General features: G+C 42.9%; 2 protein-coding genes across 9 annotated transcripts in view; one reads left to right on the top strand and one right to left on the bottom strand.

Annotated features, from left to right (window-relative positions):
• slc12a5a (solute carrier family 12 member 5a) overlaps positions 1–12,304 on the top strand; it is a 148,442-nt gene extending 136,138 nt beyond the window's left edge. For all 3 annotated transcript variants that reach the window (XM_031838602.1, XM_031838672.1, XM_031838747.1), the window contains exons 18-26: positions 245–440; positions 757–926; positions 1,204–1,335; positions 1,998–2,105; positions 2,607–2,732; positions 3,368–3,561; positions 3,780–3,794; positions 3,973–4,106; positions 5,906–12,304. In XM_031838602.1, coding sequence (XP_031694462.1) covers positions 245–440; positions 757–926; positions 1,204–1,335; positions 1,998–2,105; positions 2,607–2,732; positions 3,368–3,561; positions 3,780–3,794; positions 3,973–4,106; positions 5,906–5,997 — 1,167 coding nt within the window. In that variant the 3' untranslated portion in view covers positions 5,998–12,304. The remainder of the gene's footprint in view (positions 1–244; positions 441–756; positions 927–1,203; positions 1,336–1,997; positions 2,106–2,606; positions 2,733–3,367; positions 3,562–3,779; positions 3,795–3,972; positions 4,107–5,905) is intronic.
• On the bottom strand, positions 12,295–22,774 carry ncoa5 (nuclear receptor coactivator 5). 6 transcript variants are annotated; one of them, XM_031838858.1, is made up of 12 exons: positions 22,640–22,774; positions 21,310–21,367; positions 19,174–19,452; positions 18,875–18,982; positions 17,354–17,417; positions 15,747–16,007; positions 15,542–15,666; positions 15,027–15,183; positions 14,632–14,849; positions 14,312–14,516; positions 14,022–14,113; positions 12,295–13,494 (listed from the first exon to the last, which is right to left on the bottom strand). In XM_031838858.1, exons 3-12 carry the CDS (start codon positions 19,340–19,342, stop codon positions 12,755–12,757), a joined length of 2,139 nt encoding a protein of 712 aa, XP_031694718.1. In that variant the 5' UTR covers positions 19,343–19,452; positions 21,310–21,367; positions 22,640–22,774; the 3' UTR covers positions 12,295–12,754. The 6 variants fall into 6 exon arrangements, with proteins under 6 accessions (XP_031694718.1, XP_031694860.1, XP_031694938.1 ...); XM_031839000.1 differs by having other exon boundaries at positions 14,632–14,834; positions 19,174–21,367; XM_031839078.1 differs by having other exon boundaries at positions 14,632–14,831; positions 19,174–21,367.
• Positions 22,775–22,833: the final 59 nt, after the last annotated feature.

The following is a 22,833-nucleotide window of genomic DNA, read 5'->3' as shown; positions in this document are numbered from 1 at the left end:
ATATATATATATATATATATATATATATATATATATATAGTTCTGTGAGTATCACATCAAAGTCAAAAGTGCAAAAGGCAGGTGTCTTTAAATACTGGATCATTTACAATGGTTTGGTTCTCGGATGTTTTATTGGTGAGTTTCTCGGGCAAAACAACCCTGCGAGCCAGAGGCTAACACTAAGCTAGCCTTTCACCTGTTCTCTGAACCGTGGTAACGTTTATTCTCCGTCTCGTCTTTCTAGGCGCTGCGTAAACTGATGGAGACTGAGAAGGTGAAGGGCTTCTGTCAGGTGACCGTGTCCTCGAACCTGCGCGACGCCACCTCCCACCTCCTCCAGGCCAGTGGGCTAGGAGGCCTGAAACATAACGCTGTGCTGGTGTCCTGGCCACGCAACTGGAGGCAGGGAGACGAGCACCAGGCCTGGAGGAACTTTGTTGGTGGGTCATTGGGAAAGCAAATAAACCAATAAACCCATCCTGTCAAAGCGTTGGCTCTGCCGATGCAGCTCATCCAGCTATTAGCCTCTGTTTGAGGGTGGAGGTGAAATGAAAATCTCTCGAATAAAAAGAGTAGCTGATCAATGTCAAAGCTTCCCATTGAGGTCAAGCACCGCCAATTAACTACAAGAAAGCCATGCAAAACAAAATCCAACACACCTTAAAAATGTGAATAGTCATCATAATCAAATAACTGTAACAATAACAGAAGTAGTATCGCTAATACTTTGGCTCTCTGTATGTCTCCATTCTGCAGAGTTGGTCAGAGAAACCACCGCCGCTGACCTGGCTATGCTCGTCCCGAAGAACATCTCGGCCTTCCCGTCCAACGGAGAGCGCTTCACTGAGGGTCACATTGACGTATGGTGGATCGTCCATGATGGAGGCATGCTGATGCTGTTGCCCTTCCTTCTCCGCCAGCACAAGGTACCGTGCCATCAGTTAATATTACAAAACAAAGTACATATTTCAAGTATAGTACAAACAAGCAAAGCATGGTCTAAATTCTTACAGTTTGCAGTTTTAATACTCTGAGATGCGGCTCAGAAATAGTTTCTGTAGTATTGTGTGGCGAGGTTTCATGTTCTAATTTGCCAAATCAAATCATATAAAACAAGATTTACTAATGATAAAAAAACCAACATAAAGGAGTAACAGAACAATTCTGTACGAGTATGTCAGCAGGGTTGTTTCTACTGCTCAGGTTTGGAGGAAGTGCAAGATGCGCATCTTCACTGTGGCCCAGTTGGACGACAACAGCATCCAGATGAAAAAAGACCTGACCACATTCCTCTATCATCTCCGTATTGAAGCCATGGTGGAAGTTGTAGAAATGGTGAGTTTTCTCAAGACTAGACTGACTTTTTACATTTCTGTAACCACTGAAAAATAAGTACATCTATATCTCAGTGGAGCTCAGCTGGTTACATAATAAGAGAACCCAGCGATGCGGAAGCATTACTGCCCTGGAAACTGCACTGTTGCGAGGTTCAGCATGAACTAGTGTGTTAAGCCATCGGTAAAACCAAAGTGCTAGTTGGATGGTCAAACGAGAATCTGAAAAACAATTGGGAATGTGTCCAACAAATCAACATTAAGACATTCACACTCACTTTACTCTACACTTTTTCTCCAGTTTTCACACAATTATTTTGTCATTTTTGTGCGTACAACCAACCAAGCTCAACACAATCAATGCCTTCGAGGAAAGATTGCCTGAAAGTGTGCTCTGTTATCCCCATTTGTACGATGCATCCCGTCTCGCTCCTCCTCTGTAAAGACAGGTTTTCACCCTGCCTTCTGGTGCGGCCAAGAATAACAGACATAAACACATTAGCTTTGAGACGTGGTCGGTCGACTCGTCGGTTGGCTAGTTGATGCTTGTGTTCAAAGCACATCTGATCCAGGATTCAGCAGGGACAGAGAGACAACTACTGGTGAATGAGTATGAAACAGGAATAGTGAAAGAAAATGTAACGTCCATTTCTTTCATCTCAGCATGACAGTGACATCTCAGCCTACACCTACGAGAAGACCCTGGTGATGGAACAACGGTCGCAGATGCTGAAACAGATCAAAATGACCAAGAATGAGCGTGAGAGAGAGGTAGGAAAGTTTTGTTGTTTTTGAAATGCGCTCAAAGATGCACACAGAGACTTGACAAGACTTGACGGGCCGACTTGGCATGGCTGACATGATTTGACCGGACGTGACACATAAACCCCTCTGGACAAAAGCATATCTACGGTTAAACCGGAGCAGTGGGACACCATATTTCCCCTCTCTGTCCGTGTTGACTACAGCAGCAACCGCTTTGCTTTTGTGAATCACAGCATGTTGGCGTTTTGACAGATGTGGAAAACAAAAGATATTGATCTCAGTGTTGTACTATTATTAGTTCCTCCGAGTTCTTTGTTGAACTTTAAGATTGCCTGGTTCTCCACATCAGTCAATTTGATAAGTGCAAAGGAAGTATTCTCACTTTGACTTAACTTTTATTTTATACGTCATTGTGGTGATATCAAATAAATAAATGTAAAAACCCATTTCTGAATCTCCTCTCATATCTCTCTCCCTCCTCGTTTGGCTTCATCTGTGTCTTCACAGATCCAGAGCATCACCGATTCATCCCGCGGGTCGATCCGCCGTAAGAACCCGGCCGCTGTGACCACCCAGCTGAGTGTGACCGAGGACCCGCCGGCAGCCAGCAAGGAGGAGAAGCCTGAGGAAGAGGTAGAGCACGGCCGGGATCAGTTTGAAGTGTAAAGTTTGTGCTCACATGTTGGTGATTTAACACAGAGCAAGAAGGGAACAAAGGGAGCGATGGGATAAAACCAGCCACCCGGGGGATTTCATGACAAACAAAAACTGGATAACATAGAAGAACAAAACACAAAGTAAAGGAAAACTATAAGTAGAAGTTTGGTGTAACAGAAATACTACAACTTTACATGATTTAAAGGAATGGTTAGACATGTTGGGAGATGGACTGAAGAGGGTACAGCAGTACTACAGAATGGTAGTAGAAGGTACATTCAGCCCGGGCTTGGTTGTTTAACTGATTTCAAGGTAATGTGATAGCGATTCACTTTTGTCCTGCCTCAATCACAGCCCATGTTACTGCAAAAGAAGCTTCATAAAATGCAGACTGAGCAATGTAAGGCTCCCTAATCTCACTTCTCTCCCTCCCCCCCTCTCTCAAACACTTGTGGCTCTCTGTGACTTTGACCTGCATTCCTACATTTCCACCTCAACCGTGACTCTTTCAACCTTCCGTCTGTAATGTACGTGTGAATCCACATCCGTCCTCTCTTCCTCTCGTCTCATAGTCAAAGTCGGCCTCTTCCCCTGTGTCCCCCCCCGCCCAGGTCCAGCTCATCCACGACAACACCACCCCAGCCAGCCCCGCCACCCCGGCCACCCCGCTGACCCCCGCAGAGGGGGCTAAGAGCCCCGGGGAGCAGGTCCAGATGACCTGGACTGAGAAGTGTGACGGCGAACCAGCCAAGCCGCCTGGTGCAGCCACACCAGAGGGCATCAAAGACTTCTTCAACATGAAGCCGTGAGTGCTTTGAAATGCTCATTGAACCTTTTACCTGTCGTAAAGGTGAATTGCCTTCTTGTTCCTGACAAAAAGAACCTTCGAGTCTTTTTGTATCTGTTCAATGTCGCACCAAAAAAGGTCTGCCTGAGTGCTGTTAAAGGAGTAGGAACACTAAATAATACGTTCACAGCTTAGTAGTGATGATTGTGTGTGTTTCTCTTCTTGCCATGCTGCAGCGAGTGGGAGAACCTGTAAGTATTTAAGTCCTTATGAACCTCATTCAGTTCATTTACATCCCATAGTGACCAAGATGTGTGTTTGCGTGTGAATGAGCATCTTCCACCTCGACCAGCTTAGTGTCACAAAATGCTTCGTAACAATGCTCTGAAACAGTTCGACCTCATTTTCTGTGGCCTTGTCTTCACTCAGGAACCAGTCCAACGTGCGACGTATGCACACAGCGCTCCGGCTGAATGAAGTCATCATCAAAAAGTCCTCCGAGGCCAAGCTGGTCCTCCTCAACATGCCCGGGCCACCCAGGAACCGGACAGGTGACGAGAACTGTATCCTTCAGCGGGACAGAAGTAGGTTTACTGAGAGGAGTTCTTAACGCCGGTATGTTAGAGACAGAATGCACTGCTCTCATAACACAAGTGGTAAGCTTCGACTCTGTAGAGTCACTTGTACCCTGACTATTGTTTCTGTCCCATTTCCATATTAGGTACGATTGATTTGTACCCCGCCGCCCAGCTTTCACTTTAGTCCCGTTGTTCCATACCAGAGTACACTTGCGTCATCTACGTGACATTTGTTAATGTTGTCGCTACCGTGTAGAAAAACGCTACCCAATAACAAGATCCCAAGCCCATACAAGTCAACCTTTGCGTTATGCTTACAATAGTTTATATTTTGGAGACAATATCAAACCTCTCACCTGCCTTTCGTTGAAAACGACCTGCCCTTTCAAAACTACTCGCTGACTGCTAGTTGCGTTAAATAGCAGTCCACTTACATGTTTATTTATCAATGATACAGTTCTTCTTTTCACACCTGATGTGAACCGCAATCGAGACCACCTTTTGAAGTCGATCCACAAACTAGACTTTGGGGTCAAGTGTACTCTGATCGGGGCCTGAGGTCGCTGAAGTGAAAGCCTCCTAACTCTCAAATATCACGATGCCACACTGGCAGATCCAGAAACCTCCGACACTGAGCAGGTATCTCCGGACAAAGCTGGAGGCTTAAAATGCAGCGGAATGTTTTTATCTGAAAGCTGTCCTCAGGACTTACAAGAACAGGAGGGATGGTCTAACACAACACCCAGTCCATGTGCCGTTGAATCACTGACCTACGTAAGTATGAATGAAATAAATGAATTGACATTCAGGTGGTGTGAAAAACACAAACTTTAAGTAGAGCTCTACAGACACAAAATCAGTTTAAGCCTCGAGGCACTTTCCTGCTCCAGGAATAAGATTACATTTTGGATTTTGAGCAATAAACGGTAAGTTAATTGACTTGGCACTGTGATTTGTTATCAGAAAATATGTGCGAGATGGCAAGGAGGCAAATAACTAATTATGATTCATAAGCAGACAGTGCCATCGCAAGCAGAAGATGAACCTTTTCAGTAACATTTGCAGGTAATGTTTGAGTTTGATTCTTTTTAATTACTCTTTCAGCCCCTTGCAAAGCTTTTTTTTGTCAGTTACAGTTGATTCTATAAAACTAATTATGAAATATTTTCCTGACTGTCCTCATTTTGTAGCAGTCTTTTTAATCATTTTAATATGATGTCCTGTCGGTGGGAGAATATATTAAGAGTTTATCTGGTATTGTTAGCAATTTACCGCTGGGCTAATCAATATTTATTCATCTTCTACAGGTAAATGCAAACAGAACGTCTTAAAGCAATAGTTTGACGTTTTTCCCAACACGCTTTCTTGCCGACAGATGAGAAGATCAATCCAACGCACATCTGTCCGATCAGTAGAAGGCTACAGCCAGAGAGACTTCAAATAGTTTTGGCACATTTACCTACAGTAAAACCACGACTTTGGTTGTTAGTACGGATTAAACAAACATGGTTTAACATGATAATAGTGAGCTTTAATATTTTGTTACTTTTGGATAAAGAGTTTGTTTTCCTGTTGACAGTCTTAATGCTAAACTAAGCTAACTGTCTCCTGGCTCTAACTTCATAGTTATTGTACAGTCATGACGTCTTCTCATCGAACTCTTAAGCAAGAAAGAGAATGAGTTTCGCCAAAACGCCACACTATTGATTCTTCGTTTTGTTGACTTGCAGTTTATTTTTATGTCTTACGTGCTTCTTCTAGTTTCTTTAACACTTCTCTCCAAGACATGGAGTTCCTCGAGGTCCTCACTGATGGTCTCAACCGGGTCCTCCTGGTCCGCGGAGGCGGCCGCGAGGTCATCACTATCTACTCCTGAAAGAGCAGCCCCCCCCCCCCCCTCCCCCCCCCCCCCCCACCCCTCCCTAGGCCCTGTTCCGGTGTCACCTTTTGCTCCCACTCTCATCGACGCTGCTTCGTTCTGTCACTCTTACCGTTTATTTCTGTACGATAGTCCTCTCACACCCAACCGATAGCTCAGCTTCAGCACCTCTCCCTCCGCTCCATCCCCAGCCGACCGATGAGCAGAGTCACATGCTCAGCTACTACACCCTTCACTCCAGTCCAGTAAGCTACTATAACTATTGCCGGCTGTAGACTCATTTAGATGCTGCCTAGATTTGTTCTTAAAGACACTTCGTCGCTGTAGTCTGTAATCTGCTGTAGTAACTGGCGTTGAGTCTGCGTGACTCGGTAAGGAGGAGGTGGTGGTGTTGGGTGTGAGGTGTGAGCGCACATGCATGTTTGTGTCCGTCTTTGTTTAAATCTCTGCCGATTCTTATTGATGTTGTTTTTTTTTTTTCAAATACGAGTGTTGGCATAGCAGCGGATTCTGCCAGCTGACGTGAGCTGGGTGTAGGATTGTCTGTTTAGCTCCCTCGTGGGGATCGGACACCTCCCACAGCGCACCAGCCTGTTGTCTTCGATGTGATTAATATCTCAAGGCAAAAAGACACTGCTACCCACGGTCAGGACCACCAGCTGGAAGGAGAGTAGTCGCAAAGCATGAACTGTGAAATTCACATTGGTATTTAAAGAAGACTGAAAAGGCACGTGGATCAAAGCTGCAAGCGCCATCTTTAACCCGATCACTCGTTAGCATGGCGTCCTTATAACTGTGTGTTTATACTCGTTCCGTTACCGCCATCACTGTCTTTCTACCCGTCCTCCTTTCAACTCATTTCTTAGTGGCTGTTCATCCCCGTGGCCACTGTTAGTGCCAAAAAAAAAAAAGAAAAGAAATACAACAAGGCTAGCTTAGTTTGTAGAGATTGACACGTAATTAAAACTGTGAATTGTGCGTCTCCTACCAGAAGGCTGGTGTAACGGTGGGGAGACGGCACAAACACCCCGAGGAGATTATCATTGCCAGCTCCCCTCGACCCTCGTGTGGATCGCTGTAAATAATGTACAAGCTCTGACGCGTTGTTCAGTATGAGTGTAGTATTTTTGTGACATACTAAAAAGCTTCTAGTGGAGAGAAAAACGCTCCTTCGCTGAGAGGGACAGCTCAAAAACGCTGTTTTAAAAATGTATGTATGTATCTATTTATTTATTTATTTATTGGATGGCATAGGCTCCTGTCACTATGGTAACTGTCATTGTAACCTCGACAAGCACTGCACCTGCACTGTCCACCACTGTGCAACAAGTGAACTTTTAAAGAATTCATTCAATTACACACAAAAAATACTAAATGTTATTTTTTCATCTAGAGAAGAAATATGTATTTATGTTTATAGACCAGAGTTACACATATTGATGAAATAGTTTTATGTCATTTTGATTGTCACTCAAATATATATTGTTGTTTTTTTTTTGCCTAATTTAGATACATTAAATGTGCCATATCAAAGTATTTTTCAAAGAGAAATAGTGAATAAAAATTCTATTGATTGGATTCGAGAGAACAAAGTGTGAAAAGTAAAATTGGAGGTGTCTACGTGAAACTCGTACGGTAATGACACTGTAGTCTGAAAGTCACCCTGTAGATGATGATTAAAGCACGGATGTTCAGACGCTCAGATTTGAAGCGTATCAGCTGTTAGCGAGGTGAGATTCTGAACATCTTGACGATTGATTGTTTACCGGGTCAAGTCTGAATAAATAGAGAGGACGAAGGCTTCTGTAGCTAGGAAACCCACGCTGTCCATAAGACTGAACTCTATGCAGTAGACTCTCCCGTGAGATTTTATATCCTCTAGATTGGCTGAGATTTGAGCCACACATGTCCTTGACTGAATGACTGGTGAGCAAATCATATTTAGGTTCAAAAAGTGCATCTTGGAAGGAATGTGCAATAGTTGAAATCCGGACTCATGTGATCATGTTATTTATTTTTTTACACATATATTTTGTATATGTAGATTTCGTAAGTCTTTAAAAAAAAAAATCCAGAATCATCTCACTTTGACCAAGGACAGCTGTCACTTTACGTTATTTCAGTTTCTTTTCTTGAAGAAACCATTTTTGGTAATTTGCACTTGTAGTAGAAATATGAATATAAATAAATACGTATATATAAACAGTATATACAATATAGGGAAGCAAAAGAAATTAGTTTCTAGAAGTATTTACAAACAGTATTAAATGTTTTTAGTGTTGCCTGAATGTCGGACCATATGTTGTGAATGCTGCTAGTATCAATAGATTTATTTGTACTGTAAATAGAGATGACTAAAGCAACATTAAAGATCAAGTGAAAAAGGGTATAGACATACATATCAGTGGTACCTGTAAACATTTGGCCTGAGAGCTCTGGACAGGGTTAGCTTTCTGTTTTACTAGAAAACTATTCTGAAGACCTTGATGCAATATTACAACCGAGGGTAAATCCTCCACCTTTTTATTCTCTTTTAAAAAGAAAAGCTCTCCTGATTATTCCCCATCTTTAATCCCATAAGTAAAGTGAACCAATTTTAATGGAACAGATTATTCATTTACTTCCGAGAAACTTACAGGAATCACCAAAATATGTTAAAATGATGAATATACATTTATCTTCTAAACGTTACTTCTTGCAAAATTTTGAACACACCTACCTTCGACACCTGTGACACTTAAGAAGCAGCCACTCCTAGTTTTCAAAGATTTTAGGGTGCCGAGTCGTGAAGATTTTCTTTAATATGCTTGCCACACTTAATTAACTCTGACAAAGGGGTCGTTTAACGCTCACATACGTTTTTTCGAAGAACACAGCTATTTTGGGATTGTCTCCACAACATTGCCTGCATCAACTGAGCCTTTTAAATTGATTCGAAAGAAAAGATATCTGATGTTTATTGGAAAATGAGTTTATTTATGGAATTATAAATGTTTTATAATTGCTGTTTGCATGGTACTATGTGGCAATATTTGTTTTAGTGGTTTCTATAGTGATGACTTACATGTTTAAGGGCCAGAGTCGGGTAAAAGGTTGTCAAATGTTCTCATCCAGTTACACATTTTGAGAACTCTGGAGTGTTTGCGACACGGCTAGACCTTGAAAACAAGTCTTTTGCAAAAAAATAAAAATAAATAAAGTATGAGTTCACTATATTGTTACTTGTTATATTTCAACCTTGCTCAAATAGTCTTAATAGATTTTGAGTTAGCGAATGGATGGGCCTTAGAACTGGTCATTTCACCTTTGTAAATATATATCACTTAAGTCAGAGACACTGTAACCGACTAGTGTTGTCTTTCGTTGTACACTGTTCTATCACTGTGGACAAAGTCTTAGAGTTTTGTAAGATTATGTGCAATATTGTTCTCACATTGGTTATTTTTCATTTGGTCACACTTATTTGTTTTCTTTAAACAACTGGAGGTGTCGCTTATTTCATCAGAATGTTTGTCACCAGGTCTTACAGACAAAGATCGACAGTGTTCATCCCAAATGTGGCTGAGACAGCAAAGCACTTTACACTGAGGGGGGTTCTCTGTGACGGGATCAGTCTGCAGGAGTGGGGGCGTCGAACAAGAGCCAGCCCGCTCTGAACAGACTCTATCCCACAGTGACCTCTGGTGGCACACGAGTGTATTACAGCCCAGCCGTGGCGGTCTGACAGCTCAGACTAAAAAATCAGATTAACTCCCACCGTCCTGCAGCAGTTATGAACTGCACTAATGCAGAAACCTATCTGCTGATTATGTTTACATCTTAGCGTTTCAGCATTTTCTTGGACATTTTAGCATGCATCACTTTCTTTCCTTTCTCTTGCCAAAAAAAAAAAAAAAAGAAGAATATTAACTGTTAAATTTATAGTGCTTGTCACTCAATCTGTGAGGTGAGCCTTCCCAGAATCCCTCCTCCACCCCCCTCCTTCCCGCGCTCCTCCCCCCATCTGCCCGCAAATCCCTGGCCTCCCCCATCCCAGCCACTAAATCCACCCCAGCTCTGTATTTTAAATGTGATTGCAGTATAATTCTGAAAAATGATCAAAGAATATAAAACTCGCGCTTCCAATTCTGGCACTGGCTCTGTTTGGACGACACAAGATAGTCTACTTAGAAACCAGCATGCCCCCTCTCCCCACAGCTGATCCACGATGTAGATCAGAAACTTCGCCTGCACAATTGTAGCATGAGACAAACTTGCCGGTGATCATTACTCAGTCTCCGTCCTTAAATGGATATTAAGGGCTCTGAAACACATCTGTTACCGGGTTGAGGAGGCTGTCCTGTTAAGACACCAACAGAGAAAACACAAAACCAGCCCCAGATTATGGCAGAGAGGGCCCAAAAACCCCCCGCAGTCTGTAGCTGAGATAAGATCGCATCCTTCAGTATACCTTCACAGAGGCATCAGACAGACGTGCCTGATGTTGGAGGTGTCAGACAGTCGACCTCTCTGGGAGTTTAAGAGAAGAACTCAAGTGGCTGTCCATGCAGTGCAAGCAGAGCCAGGTCCCAGACATGTTGTGTATCTCAGTGCATGCATGCAATTACCCTGAACAAGGTGTATTGAAAATATATTGGGTGTTTGTGGTATAAAAGTATTTTTGTTTATATCAGTTAGAAACATTTTCTTTCTAGTCGTATGACTCTTTTTTTTCCTCTTTCCTTAGGACTGGCCAATGTATTCAAGATGAATATTATTATTATTATAGTACGAGATTCTATTTTTTATGGTAGATTTGTTGACAAGGTCTTCTCATTGTGTCAAATATTATCTGCAGATAAACTGATTACCAAAGTATATATTTCAGTTAACTACATACATGATGGTGTGCAAATGTGTGCTCCGGTGAATTAGACGCAGACGAGTAAACACTGTTTTCTTTCCTTCAAAAAAAATGTGAGTTTTCAGTTAACAGATTGTTTCAATTGGATGAGACTCTGAAAGTGCCAAAGTGGTGGAGGAGGTACCTGCAAAACCACACTTTGGTGGCAGCCTGTCCAAAACTACATTTACCTACTTTTTTACTAAATAACTGGTTATATTTAGTGTGTATTGAAGTATAATAATTACAAATGTGGTAAAAAAACAAAAATAAACAGGTGTGATTTGTCGATAACTTTATGCACTTATTCGCTTACTCGGCACAAAGACCGAAAGCTGGGAAACAGTCGGCCTGTTCAACGATAAAGTCGACCAATCAGCATCTCCCACGCTCATTAATTAACAACAAAGTGGAACTAGAATTGTTGCAGTCACTTCATTTGATCCTATTTGACATTTGCGTGAAATTGTCACAATGAGAATATGAATTCTTGAGTTACGGCCAAAAACATTTTGTGAGGTCACTATGACCTTTGACCCCCAAATTCGAATGAGTTCTGCCTTGAGCGCAAGTAGACATTTGTGCCAAAATTTAAATAAAATGTGTTCACGGCAATTTATCGTTTTTACATTTGGACTTTTGTGTGACTTAAATAAGCGTGTTAGTTATTGAGCTTTAGATGTGCTGGTATCAGATCTCATCTTTGGACAAAGCCAGGCTAGCTGTTTCCACCCATTTCCAGTCTTTGTGCTAAGCTAAGTTAGCCGGCTACCGGCAACGTTATCGATCTTCTCATTCAACTCTTGGGAATAAACACATTCCTACTTAATTGCTTTTGAAAAGTACAGAACTTCATTTAATGAGTTCTTCCCTCCAGAGTAATCCCGTCACTGTCTAGGTTTGAGTCTAATTCGCCGGAGTTGTGGGAAACATTTCGTATGAATGCCTGACAATGTAATGGATGTAGATGATCTATATACACAGCATACACACAAAGACACACCTGTATCAAATTTCAGTAATATGAAAATGCTTTTTTCATTCCAAACTGTTCATTACTCTTCCTTGATACTGTACCTAGTCTTATGGTAAAGCTGTAGTGTGTTCCTTTAAGTTTTGTGGGAGTGTGTACATGTGCACTTGTAACTGCTGGGGGCGGGGGTGGGAGGGGGCTACATGTAAATAAATCAAATACAGTTAGTGTGGAGGTGTTTTTTTTGTGTCAGTGTAAGCTAAATATTATAAAGTTTAAAAAAAGAACGTATTATTCTCTATTGTGTTTCATGGTACATTAAAAAAAAAAGAAAAAGTAGTTTTATCTTACATTTCAAATGCTTATATATCTATGGCTTCTGGCGATACCCGTTCCATTTTATAGATTTGTCAGCACAAAATGCAATAAACCAATACCATTTTATTACAGCAATTGTGTCTGGAGTTTTTAATCATGTCTTGTTTTGACAATGAAAATGTTACAAATTAAAAAGACACTATGTGCAAAACTATAAAACAATCATGTTTGGAAAAGAACAAAGGAATCCATCATAAACCAAAACACACCGTACTTCACACATGCAACTTTACCTCAGTTTACCTCACGTAAGAAGAACGAATGAATAATTAACTTCTGGCTAATAATCGAAAATACAGACGGTTAGTCTGGACAAGTCATCAAACCAAATTTAATAACCATTTAATCAACTGAACACAATACTTGGAATAAAAGAAAAAAAAAAAAAAAGATTAAAAGCTTTTACAAAACATCCAACCTACCTATATTACACAGCTGGTACATTCACTGCACAGAGAATTGATGTGGTGTCTACTTGTGTCACAGGGAGAGGGGAACTCGCATTAGGAGAAGTTGTTACATCAGTAATGTCGGGGGTACATGGACATCGCTGGGACCTGGCCCATGCTGGGGGGGGGCTGCTGAGCGGCGGCGGGGCTCACCAAGTGGTTGAGAGACGGTCCGCTCTGAATGAGGGTGTCCAGCGCTTTCTGTACACTCGGGTTGTCAAAGTTGATACCTGAAGCCGACGAGGGGAGTCTTTGACCACCTGGTGTGACCTGCATGCGTCCCGGTGGGGTGCCATAACCCAGGGTTCCACCCGCAGGGGGGCCCGTCATGGTGGGGCGGGGCTGGTTCTGGGAAGGGGGTGGGCCAAGGGAGCCGTACGCCTTCGTCTGGGAGATGGAGGGCGGGCCTCCTGCGCCTGCCGGGACCCCGCTGCCGCTGTTGAACAGGCTGAGGATCTTAGCTTGCAGCTCCTGCTGGTGGCTGGGGTTCGCCGAGGCGCTCGAAGCAGCCGATAGGCCAAGGTGGCTGGACTGTGGAGGCGTGAGAGCAGAGTGGGATAGGGCAGAGTGGGATAGGGCAGAGTGGGGTAGGGCAGAGTGGGGTAGGGCAGAGTGGGGTAGGGCAGAGTGGGGTAGGGCAGAGTGGGATAGGGCAGAGTGGGATAGAGCAGAGTGGGATAGAGCAGAGTGGGATAGAGCAGAGTGGGATAGAGCAGAGTGGGATAGAGCAGAGTGGGATGGAGGAGGCAGTCCTGCAGCGGAGGTTGAAACGTCATGGTGTACTGCTGCAGGAGCTGCTCCATGGACTCCAGCTGTGATGTGAAAGGTTCAGTTAGAATGTGCAGTTCTGCAGACTATAACATTCAACGGACAAAGAACTTGTTTTGAAAAACAAGACTAAACTATCTCAGCACATGTTTTAAGGCAGTTAACACATTAAATACATTATTGGTTGCTGTAATTGTTCCTCTTCTCCATAGTGGCAGAGATAAAAAAAAATATATAAATAAACTAACAATGGCAATGTAGAGTTTTCATTCTGTATAAAAATACATTGTGAAATTTAGCTGAAGTTCTTGAGGTTTCACCAATCAGAGAGAGAGTAAGTGGAATGTTTCTTTGCTGAGCTGCTTCAGAAAAGCCTTCTATGAATTGCAGCTGAACTTTCTGCATTGATGCGTGTTGTTTCTCTCTTCAGGGCCAGTGTGTAGAGGATGAATGATGACAGTATATTACTCTTTTCAATGCCATGCGAGTATTGGTTTAAAAAAAAAAAAAAAACGGACAAAAGCTGTGAACCAGTCCTTAAAAATGAGACTTTAAAACGTGCTCCTCCTACCGGTGAGAGGGTCTGCAGCGCTTCGTAGCAGTCGAGCTCTTTTGTCCTTCAGGTAGGCAATGAGACCATCCATTTCATCTGGGGTTACAAATCTACCCGGCAACCACGAAGGGAAAACAAAAGAAATTAGAAGAAGGTGAGATTTTATATAACGTGTGAGATTCAAAGTTTTACAACATGGAAACTGTAATTGAGGCATCACAGAAAACAAAATGTTACATTCTCCACTGCGCCAATTTTCAATTGCTCATTGAAGACTTGTTCACGAAACAACATTTCAGACCGGGTACCTGTTTTCAGACAGCAGTGTGATGGAGGTGAGCACAGAAATGGGGTGGCCCTCTCTGTCAGGCTCCCTGAGTAGCACGTCGTCCGCCATCTTGGCAGCCTTTCTGGCAATCTCCTCGCGTTCTTTTTCACGGTTTTCAACTTTGTAGGTGTCATAATTGTGGGCAACCAGCATCATGGCATCCTGCATCGGCATGTTCCGATGCTCTACGTGTAAACAAAACAATAAAAGACACGTCAAACACTGCGCTCTTTGCTTTAGGAGGGAATAAAATTGACCCCACCGACCAAACAACACGTGCCCGCTGTCGCCTTGCGTTACCTTGCGGCGTGCCGAACAAGATGTTGACAGTGCAGGACCGGTGGACCTGGTGCTGCTGGGTAATGATGATGGCAAAGGGAGTGCGGGCCCTGCCTACATCCTCGAGCGCCTGAGTTAGTGACACTTCTGTGTTGAGGAAGATCAGATCCACCACCATGCCCAAATCACGAACCTTCCGTCCGACCGTCTCCGCATACTCCCTACAGTTGTTTGTGAAGCAATAGTACAGACACACAGGCACACACACACAGGCACACACACACACACACACACACACACACACACACACAGGAGCCATATGAAATAAAAACACGCCAGGTACTGGTGGAACATTTACAAAGACGTTTCAGGTTTTTCATTTTCGTTTCCGGTACAGAACAAGAGAGTGGACATACTTCTGCGCCTTGTTGACGACGATCACGGAGCAGTCGACGGGGCGGTCGGTGTCGTAGCGCCGCTGCAGCTCCTCGTAGTACTGTCGATACAATTCATTGCGGCGGCGCTCTTCTGGTCGAGCGCGATCATCTACTGCTGAAGTGAGGGTGGAGGGGGCTGGACAGGGAAATGTCAGTTAAAGTTTCACAAGTTGAACACGGCTCTAAATCGTCTTTAAAGCAAGACGGCCTCAGTCTGGTGCTACTCTGACATCAATTCGTATTACTTAATATTATAAATATTGCAGTTGTTAAAAGACGTGTTAGCAAAATGCAGTAAAAATGATATCCAGAGCGACAAAAAAACAACCTGTGGGATGTCAGATAAAATACTGGTCACGTTTTTAAATTCCAAACAAAATCAGGAAAATCCAACTTATCACAAATAAACAATCTTATTCTAAGGTGGTCACGTGCGCTCATCAACTAAGAGCAATTAAACAAGACATTAGATATGTACACTGGAGTACACGTACCCTCTGGCTCCCGGCGTCCGTTCCAGGGATCTCTGTAAGGGTCCCTGTAGGGCTCATCCTTCCTCCGGTAATAGTCTTCTGCACCACTGGCACTGCGGTAGAACCGGTCATAGTCGTCTCTGCTGCTGCATGGAAACATTTCAGGTTCAGACAAAAAAAAAAACAACTTAATGCTGAACTTCCGACTTATGAGCCGAGTGGTCACCTGAATGCAGGCTCCCTGGGGTCTTTGTCTCTGGTCTCTGTGCTCCGGTACCGGTAGTCGTGGTCACGAGAGTGGCCGGCCGGCCTCGACTCTCTAGCGGACTCCCTCCCGTCACGGCTCTCCCGAGACTCCCTCCCGTCACGGCTCTCCCGAGACTCCCTCCCGTCACGGCTCTCCCGAGACTCGCGCACATAAGTGGGTGAGCGTGAGCGAGGCCGGGGCTCTTTGCCGTCCGCGTAGCTGCCATAAGTGGTGGTGGCCCTGAGAGTAAAGGTATCAGTTAGTGCAAGGACGGTTAGAGTTCAGTCTGCCTATGAAACACTACAAACTTCTGTCCGTGACTCGTAAAGGGGACCGAGCACGCATTCAATCCAGGAGGTGGTTCCCGAGACGCGTCGACGGCGAGGTTTTGAAAATGTCCAGTGATCCGTGTTCGCAACACGATTGATTTGTCGACCATTTGAGGTTCCCCCGACCATGAACCCAGCTCTTCAGATACACGCGTACCACGGCTATTTAACCTTTTTGAAACAGGCGGTGTGTATTTTGCGCATTTAGCATTTGCTTGCGATGATTTGCGTTTTGTTCTCCGGTAAGCCACATTCCCACGCTGCAGGTCTCTGGTTATAAAAACAGAACTAATAGAACATTTTGGGGTTTTTTTGTAATTCAATACATTTCTAGAAGGAAAATATTCTGAATTGCGTAGAAAATTTTCTACACAGCAAAAGTATTTTTAAGGAAAACTTGACTTTTTGACTAGAGTTCCTAAAAACGCAAAGTGACCGAGGTGTCTCCAGGAGGCAGTGGTTAGAGCCCTTTCAACCCTTGGTGTTTAGAAATGGAGGTTACCTTTAGGGTTAGATAGGCCGGGCCTGTTGACGCTAAACCCTCAATTTGTCTTCACTTCTTCCAACATTTATAGGAGAGTTTAAATAACTTCCATGACACTCAACTCAAAAGTGAGGCACGAAAGGTTTCAAATTAAAAGAAAAATGCAACAAACCAATAAATTCCTTTCACCACATTTTCCTTGTGAGTTCTGTGCATCACAACAGTTTATGTCGTCAATATGCAACAGGGTCATATTAGAATAAGCATCATACACATCGTTTGCCCTGGTCTGGGATCTTATGGGTGTGAATGCCCGACCCCATCCCCAAACCTGCCTGAAATATACTTCAATGTGTTGTGCCCGTTCTGTCAGTTTTCCTTTACAATGCTAATTAGTTAAAGGTCTTGTTGTGGGACATGAACCTGCTAAAGAGATATGAGGCCGGGTGGGACTCGCACTACGTTTCATTCAGAGGGAAAGTTGCACAATCTACCTATAAAGGTGAACTGCAGTGCAAAGCCACACTATGAACACCAGCATTAGAGACAAAGACACTTTCCTACGACTATTCTCTTTATTTCAACATATCTGGAAAGTGTAATTAGGGTGAAATATTTGTCGCATGAACCGTCACAAACCCATCTTCATTGGGCGGACGTCACCACTGGTAGGAATGACAGTTGAGGGAAATGTTATACGCTTTGGTTTGTTTTGTTTTACCGGCACCTCAGAGGTGACTGTAGTTCTTCACACCAATTGCGCGTTACTTTACCTTCGTGGAGGGCTCTGCTGGGATTGAGGTTTAGCTTGCCGTCGCTCCACTGCCATATTTACATCTGAAAATAAATCAATCCAAACGTTGAACACAACAGTGACATGTTAATCAGTTGCTTTTCACGCAGAACGGAGTGGCCGCGTCAACACGTCCACGATCCAAATGAAATTGAGCTCCAAAATACGAGCTTGAAAATCCAAACTGGCCGAGAGTCAAAATGCAGCAAATCGAGTTTCCAAATCTGTTGGAGTTCTTTTGTGCACTTAAGATGGGCTCGGCACTAGCAAAGCTTCAACGTATAAATTAGATTCTTTTTTCAACTTGAAATTTTGAAATAACCAAAAACGCAAGTGCTCGACTTGAGTGACGCATTAAAATCTATGTTGTAGAAAATTGTCAGTTTGGCAAATAAAACAAGAGATTTCAGAGATTCAGGCTTTGCCAGAAGTTAATAATACCTTTGTTTATTTGCTTTGTATGCCAATAATGTAACATGTCACAGAAAGAAAGATTGGAGGTAGAAAACTCTGCGTGGCTAAATATATATTTTATTTATTTTTTAAATGTTGAGCTGTAGATCAAATCAAACTAAGGGTGCTCCGATCAATAGCCGCAGATCTGCCAAAATTCGTTCAGACCACTTCAATATGGAAGCCGATCAGATGACGCAAAACTTGCGGGACAATTTATTTACACGCGACTAAAATGTCTTCACCAGAGTTGTGAGTTGCTACTTGAAGCCCCTTTTTCACGCCTCACTGTTCTGTAGAAAACCGTCTGCATCGTTGCCGGCAACAGAACCGCATCAACGTCGGTGTATAAAAGGCCGGCCGACACGCAAGGGACGCTTTAGTGCTACACGTCGAGCTGGCATGCCGTCTAAAATCCCAAATGGGCCATTAAGAGGCGTCTTTACAGCAGAATTACAGGGTCTGTGTAAAAAGAGGCTTAGTGTGCACACGTTGCATGACACATCTCTTCATTTTAATACACAATGTGGTTAAGAATGGTTGAATAAATCATGTAACAATAAATAGAAGGCTTCAAATAAACCCGGCGGTCGGTATCGGCAGATGCTGCTTCCACAGTCCTGATCGGAGCGCCCTCACGCAGAACCAACACTGAGGTTAGTTGTGAGAAAGAATAGCGCTCAACTTGCATCATCATTGTTACGGGCATTATGTTTACTGGATGCAACGTATCGCATCACTAAAATGGCGTTAAAAAGGAAAAGCCATTTTAGCCGATCACTATTAATCTCTATCTTACATTTAAAACAGAAATAAATCTGGAAGTGTAAACTTTAATTGCTACTTTGCTGGCATTTTATATTCACGATTCTCTTCAGGATAAACACTTTAAAAACACCATGCCCAATCATTGAAGGTTTTCACACACACACACACACACAAAAACAACAACTTGGCCTTTCATTAACTTCTTTAGTTGCTCTCTGTACACCAACATAAAGCGGTCCTCTGTAGCCAGACAATCACACCCACTGCAGTTAAGGCTTACCTATTTTATAACCTTTATATATGCGACCCTTTTGGGCAGACTTTGCAGCTTCCGCTTCCGCAACACCTTCAAATTGTACAAATCCGAACCCACGAAACATGGACACGCCTGGAAGAGGGACATTTAAAGTGGTACAGATCATTGTGAATACCTACCCACTTTCAAAAGTTAGCAGTAAGGACATCCTTTGGAATTTGACATGCTTGCATTTCATGAAAAAACACGACGCTTGATGCTACGAGACATGAGTAAAAGTATGTCATGAATTAGATTTATTGCTTGTATGGTGTTTTACTGACCGATTATCTTCCCATAAGTGCTGAACAGCTCTTCCAAATCCTTCTTCTCCATGTCGGAGGTCGGCAAATTCCCGACGAAAATCCGTCTCTCCAAATCTCTAGGGTCACTACTGCTGCAGTTGCGTGAAAACTGCCCCGGCGACGGGCTGCGGCTTCTTCGGCGAGACATGACTTGGTTGAAAAGGGGGTTTAACTTCTTTCTTTCCTTCGTGCGTCTCAAATGCTTGAAAAAGTTTGGTTTGTTCGCTAATCCGCGTCTTTAAATTGCCGCCCAAAATCCTGCAACATGTCAGTGAGTTAAGAGAAGAGATAAAAATTCTTGGGAGGGATGAAAAGTTTCAGCAGTGCAAAAGTTGAAAATCAAAAAAAAAAAAAATCACATCAGACAATGGAAATACTGTGGAAAATAAATGTTCAAAATGCTGCAAATTTTGAAACAAAATCGTGCCGGTTAAATCGCAAATTCTTCCAAAAGCAGTTCATGAATGGGTGCAACTTTTATTTGGTCCATGCACAGCAGGACATTATTAGATTTAACGCTTCACTGGACCTTTACGTACGAGAGAGCTCGCCTTGAATTACGGCACAAGGACGGCAGCATTAATGGCGAGCAGAGCAACACAAACAAATGTGAATCGGCCACGCAAATTCAGTGACGCAACAGACTGGCAATTTGCAAGAATGCGAACGCTTTGTCTAACCTTTCACAATTTGACTTCACTCATTGTGACTTGTTTCATGAGTCGTTCCTACACCTGATCGGATAAATGTGCACTTGTTGAGCTCTCAACAGGCTTTTTTTTCTCCCGCCTTCTCTGGGCTCCCAGACTGAAATAATGGCATGAAAACGGAGCATAAAATATGCTTTCTGGCTAGAGATGCGTGGAAATGTCTCAGGTGGTAGAGTCTGTGCCAACATGTATATTAGCTACATGATTTGTCCCAGTATAGCATACATCCAACAATGACATTATATAAAATACACCCCGACTCTTTAAATGTTGAACCAAAGAGAATACACTTCCATTTGCTTAAAAAAAGCCACATAAAGACACCGTGGGTGTCGTAACAGTGGATGGCTTTAAGTCGATGGTGGAAACACATTTCACGCAAAACGAAAAGCGCACCGTTAAACCGCAGTCGTGAGAGAAAGTGGAGCAAATGGCACAGATACACAGATACCCACAGAGTGGCAACTGTACAGTGTGATGAACTCTGCCTCCACTTACTTTAAAATGGACTCATGGCAATAAATTGTTACGCCGATTTAAATCACAATGAATAGGCTTTGTTGGTTGCGTTTGTTAACAACATGCTTAACGAGGGTTACGGTGCTCGCCGGCAGTGAGCGCCAACACCAGATTCACTTCTGGTGTGAACGAGCTTTGGCTCCACGCGGCGTTCGGCCTCGCTGCGTTTGCGTTGTTTTGGCACAGTGTCCACCATTTTCATAGCTTCCTCTGGATGCGTGTTGATGATCTGGCACCCGGTCGCTACGTTTTTAGAGAGGTTGACGGCCAGAAATGTGCCGAACACAAAATTAACAGACAAGAGGAAATGCAGGCAGGGGGGGGGTCTCTGCAGATACAGACACCGCCACACTCTCCGTCATAAGTGATGACTGAGAGGGATCATTTTTGTGCGAGTCTATACATTGCGTTTTAGGAAAAATCATTCTGCCTTTAAGTTTGGGGCAACATTGCTCATCCCAACATTGCCCCATTGGGTCTGTAAGGTTTCACTAATTAGCAGCGCAGACAACCGCTCAAACAGCGTTTCCTACAAATGGAAATACAGCTTTTGTTCAAATTATCCTCTTCTCTGGAATTGGTATAAACATCTTGAGGAAAATCGCATTGATGAAATGAAATCGTGGATTTACGATCATCTCGAAAATGCCAAAGTACAAATGTATTTTTTTTCTTCTTCAATGAAACAAATGATTTTAAATGTCTTCAAGATCAGTTTATATCTTTAAGCGGCCAACAAGCCGGAGTATAAAATGATTTCAGCAAAAGAAAAAAGGGTTTTTAAGTCCCAGCATACATACATTACAAAACTGCATTTGTGTTACATTACATTCATGGTTGGAGATAATTTGCATAATGTTTTTTAAGGGAGCAACCCTTTACATACCTTAATTTGAACCTTGAACCGGATTCTGTGTCCACATAATTTAAAAAACCCCAAGCGTCTGAAAGGGAGAGAGAAGTCATAACAATGTAACACAGATTAAGAAATAAATCACCTGAAATGCTCCAAACAGAAACCGTTTATTGCCAAGTATGTTACACATGCAAGGAACTTGGCTTGGTGATGGGTGCGTGACCATAAACATATAAGCAATGGTAAAAGACAATTTAAAAACAGAAAATAGGAAGATTTACAGTAAAATATGACAAACAAACAAGTAGTATGTTAAACCAAGTGTGTTATTAAAGTGTCAATAGTGCTTTGAGATGTTGGTAGTAGCTTGATACGACATTGATTGACTGATAGGAAGAAGAGTGATCGAGTCATGTTCATTTAAAGTCGTGAATAAAGTTTTTGGACAACCTTAAAGTAGTATTCATAACAAAATTCCAAACAATAATCTTATTTTCAAATTCAAAAAAAACAACAACTAACATTCATGAACACAGCAATGCTACATGTACGCGTATAGATGTCATTTAAAAAGTTTAACGTTATCATGTAATGGTCTAAATTAAACCCAGCATTGCTAATTAATCCATCAAACCAGTTACTAACGTTTGTAACTTTGTATTCCTGGATTACAGACAGTTTGTGACACGACCTCGAGCAATAGCATCACAACACTATCTGTAAGCAGCCCAAACCAAAACACAACCGTTAAGTATTGTCATCACGTGCCCAACCCGGTCAACTCATAGCAATCAAATGCGGTCATCAGGTCGTATTTTTGGCAACTGCAGTGAATGTCATTCATGTAAACCTCAGCTGGTTTGAGTAAGAGGGGACATCTCAGCCTTCTTGATATCTGTACATCTAAATAGTTTTACAGACGCGTAGGCGGCACTCTGTCACATTTTAAAGAGTATTTTTCGTCTGACATATGTTCACTGTGTGGTGGTTTAAGCTTTAACTGAGCGGCTCCCCACGAGGGGCTGCTGTTCTCTGCGGCCATACGCTACGACACCGGTTAGTGAGAAAAGATCCAATAAGAGCAGCCAGCTGGGTGGATGTATTTTGTGAAAGCAGATGAACATCGCTTCACCTTTACACCGCCACACCTTGGTGCGTTTACAGTAGATGTGGTTACGTTGCATCTACACGCAGCCAGGTCAGCGTTGGCTGTTGGCTAGCTACTTAGCGTTAGCATAGCTATCTGGTTATCGTAAAAGCAAACGGGTAGCGTTGTATTTACATGGCCGACTACACGGAGGTAAACTATATCACTGCGCATGTCGCTGTGCTGCAGACAGCAGAGCAACTCTTTGCCTACCTTCAGTGTGAATCTCTGTTTACAGACTATCGAGGCTACGCACAGGTCCTAGCAATTTAACTAGCTTCTCACAAAACCGCTCTTTCTTCTTCTTCTTCTTCTTCTTTACGGTAGCTGCCTGTTCTTCTTCTTCTTCTGCGGCCACGGCTATTATTGTACATTGAATTTCCCCCTACTGGTTACTTGTAAAATAG

Source organism: Anarrhichthys ocellatus, unplaced genomic scaffold (assembly GCF_004355925.1).
Source record: "Anarrhichthys ocellatus isolate YVR2014 unplaced genomic scaffold, GSC_Weel_1.0 scaffold1, whole genome shotgun sequence".
NCBI classification, from domain to species: Eukaryota; Metazoa; Chordata; class Actinopteri; order Perciformes; family Anarhichadidae; genus Anarrhichthys; species Anarrhichthys ocellatus.
The sequence above is the reverse complement of the archived record's forward strand: the minus strand, read 5'-3'. Positions and strand labels throughout refer to the sequence as shown.